General features: G+C 41.1%; 1 protein-coding gene across 2 annotated transcripts in view; it reads left to right on the top strand.

Moving 5' to 3' along the window:
• Nucleotides 1-353: 353 nt before the first annotated feature.
• ANO1 (anoctamin 1) overlaps nucleotides 354-6,767 on the top strand; it is a 44,447-nt gene continuing 38,033 nt past the window's right edge. Inside the window, exons 1-3 of one of the 2 annotated variants that reach the window (XM_010214806.2) lie at nucleotides 354-518; nucleotides 3,864-4,187; nucleotides 6,452-6,550. In XM_010214806.2, coding sequence (XP_010213108.2) covers nucleotides 411-518; nucleotides 3,864-4,187; nucleotides 6,452-6,550 — 531 coding nt within the window. In that variant the 5' untranslated portion in view covers nucleotides 354-410. The remainder of the gene's footprint in view (nucleotides 519-3,863; nucleotides 4,188-6,451; nucleotides 6,551-6,767) is intronic. The other variant, XM_010214807.2, reaches the window with a different exon arrangement.

Genomic DNA, 6,767 nt, shown 5'->3' with positions numbered 1-6,767 from the left:
AAGCATCATGCCGCCCGTGTTCACCTGTTAGTTCCCTATTCTTTTTTCCACTCGTTACCTGAAATCTTAATTAATGGACACTACTTAACTTCCTAAAGGAAATGCTGAGGCTGTGTCTGGTGGGATAGCTAAGGGTCCATCAAGAGGAGAAGCAGGTGGTGGTTGGAAGGGCCATGGGCCCCGTTTGGGGCGGGCAGGGCGAAGGCGAGGGTGGAAGCACGCACGAGGGCTTGCGGGCAGACAAAGGCAGGAACAGGATATGTTTCAGCTTGGGTGCCTCTGGGAGGAGCAGGGCTTGGGATTAAAGTGTCCTGATGAAACGGCTCCTGTTCTTTGCAGACGCAGCCCGCGACTTTCACGGGGTGGAATTCCTGCCAGAAGATCACGGCGAGGCCCCAGACAAGACAGGCATGAGGATGAACGAAAAATACTCTTGCCTGCCTGACGAGGACAAGGGGATACACATCATCAACATCCGAGCTATTGAGGATATTGGATATGTCCAGCATGAAAGTACAGTGAGTAAAGGGCTTGCTACATGTGCAATAGCTGACGTGCTCCGCTCTGCTCCATACCTCATTTCTCTTTGCTTCCACTCCCAGGACGCTCTAAAATCCTCACCCTCCCTTTTTCAGAGTTAATGAGGAAGACCTGCCACCATATGCACTAATTTAGTAGTTTTTGTTGCTTCATGCATAGGTTGAAGCAGGAAAACAAGGGCTCCTGTTCAACCTGTAGACTAAAATGGGCTTGATTCGTCTAAGATGAAGTAACCATGCATGAAGGCTGTGTAGCCTTTACATCTACCTTTTTATCCATACAGAGTATAAGACATACCTATATCTAAAATTTAATGCAAAAGCTATTGTTAACAAAGGCATCACTAAACAAATAGTCCATAGCATACAACAGAGGTCTTTTTCCCTGATAGATTTTCACTGTTATTAATTGTGCGCTAGCTAAACACCTCACCAGGAATGTTAAGAAAAGCCAGTGATATGAATGTTAATGTGATTAGGAGTTGTTTCTGTCATAAGCATGTAAAAATGATTTTATTCAGGTGAAAGAATTGGAGTGGGCTATGTAACACACCTTGCTGAAGGATATATAACAGAAAGGCAATACTCTCCTCCTCATGAAAGCTGAAGCTTAATTAGGATTGAGTGAGGAGAAGTAATGCTGCCAGAGCATAAGTATTTCTCTTCCTATTTTAAAACTAGAATGTCCTTTCCGTGTCTTTGCTTTGCAATGGGAGAGATGGGGGCATTGCATGGTCTAAGTCAATGCCTCTCCATAGATTTCAGTGCAGAAGCACTGTGAGAAAGGATGTGGCTGGAGAGTACCTTTCAGCATTAACACCACATCCTTAAAAAAAAAAAACCTTCATCATTATTTATTTAAAGTAGGGCGGACAGGCTTCTTTGGAGTTTTCAGCTGTGGGTTATAGCTCTTCTCATATATTAATAAATTTATTGACATTATATCTTTAGAATTACACAGTTTCCTAAATGTTCTCTCCCAGGTGCTTGGTGCATCTCTTTGAGGGTCAAATTTTCAACAGGAAAGTCCAAAGAGTCGCAAAGACCCTCCTTCAGACTCTGCAGTGTAACCTACCCTCTTCCTGGTGGTAGTGGTTCAAAGAAAGTGAAAAACTAAAAAAGCTTTTAATGCTGCTTTTTTCAGCCTCCACCAAAAGACTGCTCCAGGATAAGAAAAGTCATGGCCAGAATGTACTGATCTCCCTGAACAGTTATAAACATCTGGCAGACTTACTGCTGTAATCTTCAAGAGCCATCTTCAGCCCTGTCTGCTCCTGTGATTTATTACTCTCCAGAATAGACTTATTAATTGGTGCCGACTGTCCCTCCTGAAGGCAGGCCAGTGAGGATAGGAAGTGCTTGGGGTCCGATTTGTTTACGTGTTTTATCTTCTTGCAGTTATCAGAACATCTGTCAGTTAAGCCCAGTTGTTCAGAAATTGATTTTTAATTAATAAGACCTACACATCTTTTTAAAATAAGTGCAGTTAATTATCTTAAAAAATAAAATAAAAAAGTTCTCCCATATCTTTAGAGGTGCTATTCATGTTGAAGCAGCTTCATATTCTGAAAATCCAGTTAGTTTTTATTTCCTAGTATTTTCTTTCTATAAAAAATTGTACAACTGGGTTGCCTGCCGCAAGAAGGAAACGTTTTAACTTTCTTTTTAAAGCAAGTTAAAAACTGTTGTTTAAAAAAATACTGTTTTCATGGATAAATAAGATGGATGTGGAGCACAGGAAAAAGGGGTGGATGCTCCCAATCCTGCTCCTTCACCTGATAACATGGCAAGGAGGGAAGCAGCACAGGCTCTCCCCAGAAGAAAGGCAGGGATTTATTGTTGTGGTGGCTGGGACACGTCCTCCTCAAAGCAGCATTTGGAGATGCCTGCCAGGTTTGCATGACTTTAGGTTGACATTGCACCACTGCGAGTGGAACCTGCCCCCTGGCACCAAGGCTCGTGTGGACTGAGGGATACAGGACATACTTCTGAGGAACCGGGTGGAGTGGGCACAGTGACTGCTAATCTGGAAAGATACAACTTCTCATTTATCAGAGATTACCTTTTTGTATTATTTTTATAAGCTCGGGGGATGCTGTTTTGATGAAGTTTCAGGCGTGTTGGGTCTGACGTGCTCTACAGTAACATCCTAGGTTGCTCTTTTCATCTGGGTTTTAAAAATTGGACTTAACCACAGCTGCTTGCAAATAGCCTACATTCACAGCTTTAGTTACAGAAAGAGTGTGAGGTCTAGGCACCCCAAATGCATTTTAATCAGTATGATTTGCAACTGGTAGCCAATTGCTATTACTTGGAGCTAAAGTCCTTTTCCCTATATAGAGGCTTAAAATTCTTCCATGAAATTAAAAGGCAGGTATTGTCTTTGAGCTCTGAAAGGTCACTGCAGTGATGAGCATTTCGTGTAAAAACAAATGCAAGTCAATCTTCACTCTTAAAATGGTCCGTGCATCTTTGAGGATATTGGTAATCCTGAACGAAAGGCGTTATTGGAGGCAGAAAATAATATTTGTTGATATTTTTGTGCATTTCTACAGTTGTCCTGTGTGGTTTTCAGATAAATGCTTGAAAATTGAGTTGTGTTTTAAGACTTACTCTTCTTGCATCTTGCAACACTGCAGAGCAAACATACACAGCCAAACTCAAATGTGGAATAAAGCATTTGCCACCATCAGACTGCAAAGAGATGCAGTTTTCTGAGGGGAAGAAAGTGATGGACACAGAGAGCAATGAATCCCCTTCCCTGGCTGCAGCCCATTTGCATTTTCTGGCTGTGCGTCATGACCAGCTGGCTCCCCTCAGTCTGCCTCTAAGATGATCTCTTTCTCGGATGATGCAGGCTTGCAGCTCTAGATAAGAGAAGTGAGAAATACTTGCACATGATATTAATCTATTTGTCAGCCTTGAAGCACAGATGTTATGGGTGGAAAAGGACAGATGATCTTAGTGGTGATTAACCCACAAAGGAGAAAACCAAATCTACCAAGTAGCTGACTTATGAACTAGCATGTTGGTAATTAGATTAAATCCCAGCCATTCTAGCTATTTATTTCTGGCCAATAAAATCCTGGGTGGCTAAGCAGTAAAATTGCAGGTGTTAACCTGCAAAATTGTTTTGAGGAAGTAGAACATGGGGGCTCCCCCTGTGTGCTTGGTGTCTGAAGACGGGTCACTGCATCTTCATGACAAGAAGAGCCATATATATTTCTGTATAATAGAAATATTAGACTTGTTTGGTGCCCATCAGCATATGCACTAATTTTTCTCCTCCTCTCTCCTTCTCTCCACATGTTTCCTGGCTTCTAGTTGTTAAATTCCCTCTCTAGAAATCCAGATGCAGACTGCAAATATGGACTCTACTTTAGAGATGGCAAGAGAAAAGTGGATTACATTCTGGTTTATCATTACAAGAAATCCTCAGTGGGGAGGACGCTCGCCCGGCGAATTCATCACAATGATTCAAGTGCCCGGAGCACCAAGCAGGATCAGCCGCTTCCTGGGAAGGGAGTGCACCTGGAGATGGAAAATGAGCCACATGTGGACTACCATGAGGATGACAAGAGGTTTCGCCGCGAGGAGTATGAAGGAAACCTCATGGAGGCTGGTCTGGAACTGGAACGAGATGAGGATGTAAGGAGCTAATTCCAATGGTTAAACATACGGGAGATAACTAATGGCCAGATTCTGGGAGATGTAGAGCAGCCAGATGACTCTGACCTGAGTGGTATAGGCTCATCACTGTCAGGGCTTGCTTCCAGCCTGCTGGTGTTGCCCAGAGTTGTTAAAATTCACTTCACAAGAATAGCCCAGTCGGGTGACGTTTCTTGCCTGGCAATCTGCTTGACTGTAGCAGGTTGTGGCACATCCACTATTGCAACACAGCTTGTTGACATGTTACTGTGTCTAGAAGTGAGACTTAAATTGCACGATTCTAGGTTGATTTGCTGTATACTGTGGTTTGGGTCCACCAGTAATTCTAGTTCTGCTGAAAAAAGTCCCATAAAGACATCGACATTTTTATATCTCAGTTATTACTTTCCAAAGAATGAAATCTGCTTGGGAGCTTTTAGTAAATGTTCTGGTTTAAGTGCAGGCATCTGTGTTGAAATTTGTCTCTATGTTCCTAGACACCAGCAGCACAGCTCACCTGAACCTCCAAAACAGTGTCAGTTCTATTAAAAGACCATTAGAATATACAAAAATGGTGTGTGAAGTTCTGCCAATGTGTGATTAGTAGAAATAGCTACAGCCATATTAATTTCAGAGGAAGCTATTGTACTGAAGTGATCCAACTGATATTCCTGCAGTTGTTGACAGAGAGGGTAAACATTTCTGTTAGTTTTTATTAAACAGGATCTTCAAGTTCAGGTTAAACATCTAGATCTGGGATGAAGGTATATATTAAAAGAAAAAAAAAAGGCGTTACCTTCACAAGTTACAAATAAATTCAATGGTGCAAAGTAAAATATTTGTACTTTTCCCCAGGTGTAAATAAAGACTGCTTTCTGACAAAACTTGAAAAGTGTTGTAGTAGGCTGGAAATCCCCTGGTGCCAAGTCAGAGAGTTCTAAAAATATTTACGAGATGGGAGGTCCCCACCTGTGACAAGCAGTATGATTTCAGATGTTTCAGAAGGCTTCTGAGTTCATGCCAGGACACCATAAACACCTGTCCTAGGGAACACTGGCTTTTCAGTACAGGATATCAAAACAGATCAGAAACATATGGAGATCAAAGCCCTGGGATTTGCAACAGCTTCTATGTCCAGCATGTCAGTGCAGGGAAAAAGCGTACCATCACTTGAGCTCAATAGACATGTCATGAGACTGCACTGGACATCCTGCTTGTTGAAAAAACACTTTACCAAGTCACTTAAACTCTGTTCAGTGGAGTAAAGTTAAAAATGTTTTGGAAGCTGTGCTGTGTTAGAGGGCTGTCGGGTATTTGTGTTCTACAAGCAGTGAATTTCTAGAAAGAAGGTACAGAATATTGGTGTCTGAAGAATCTATAATAACTTCTAACATTTGTTGAACACCAGAGTGAGTAAGTTTCACTAAAGTTTCTTACTCTTCCGTGTGGTGAATGCCTGCTAGTTTGGTATCACTTGTCTAGTGCCTTTGAAATGGTTACCCCCACAAAACTGGCAAGCAAGTACAGGTAGATTGGAACGTGCTGGAAGCAAAATCCCAGTGCCCCGTTTCCGGAGCAAAGCTCAGGTGAGTCCTAGGATGCAAGGATTTGCAGGATTCTATTAGTACTACCATTATTAAAAACAAACAAACAAAAACTTCAATTAAACTTCAATTTTCCGCAATTAAAATGCTAGTGTTATAACACTACATATTATATGTGTTATATAACTACATACATATACATATACAACTAGTGTTATATAACTACATATTAAGCGTCTCCTCTCTCTCTCTCTCTCTTTTTTTTTTTTTTTTTTTTTTTTTTTAATGCAGTTCTGATCCTTTGAGATATGGGCAACTTAGGCAGTAGGGACTTTCTCAACTCTATTAATTACAAAGCACTCGAGAAATCACGGTGTTTGGCTGTGTGCCTCCGATTCAAATGTAACTGGATGAGTCTATATTTGTGTCCATAGACATTAGTCCCTGTTTCCCAAACAGTTTTTATCTTTTTTGTTTAACCTTGTGATAATTGTTTTGGAAGACAATGGCATTTGTGATGGGAGTGTTTTATAACGACTCAGCAAAGGGAGGTGTTTGGTGATTGTCCCTGTTGTTGGAAACTAGAGTTGTTTCAAAAAAAAAAAAAATGTCTGCAACAGACCCTTTGTTCCTGGAGTATGGGTGTAACACCAGGGGGAAAAAAAGCATTTAATTTTGTTTTATCAATAGTATTGTCACTTTTTCTCTTCCTTTTTGAAGACAAAAATCCACGGGGTTGGATTTGTAAAAATACATGCACCATGGAATGTGTTGTGTCGCGAGGCAGAATTTCTTAAGCTAAAGATGCCCACAAAAAAGGTGAGTGCTGATTTTTTTTTTTTTTTTTCCCCTCACACCCCCTACAAAGCATAGTTCAAATGTACACTTATCTTTGTACACCTAACAAATGTAGACTTTTATTCCCAGAAGCATTTTAAAAATAGTTAACTAATCTTCACAGATGATCTGGCAAGCGGTCAGCGTTCCTCATGTATTTAATGAGAAAATGAGATGGAGTCACTAAATTAGCTCAACA

Source organism: Tinamus guttatus, unplaced genomic scaffold, assembly GCF_059628265.1.
Source record: "Tinamus guttatus ecotype Peru unplaced genomic scaffold, ASM5962826v1 Tinamus_guttatus_pri_ptg000240l, whole genome shotgun sequence".
NCBI classification, from domain to species: Eukaryota; Metazoa; Chordata; class Aves; order Tinamiformes; family Tinamidae; genus Tinamus; species Tinamus guttatus.
This window is presented reverse-complemented; position numbering and strand designations above follow the sequence as displayed.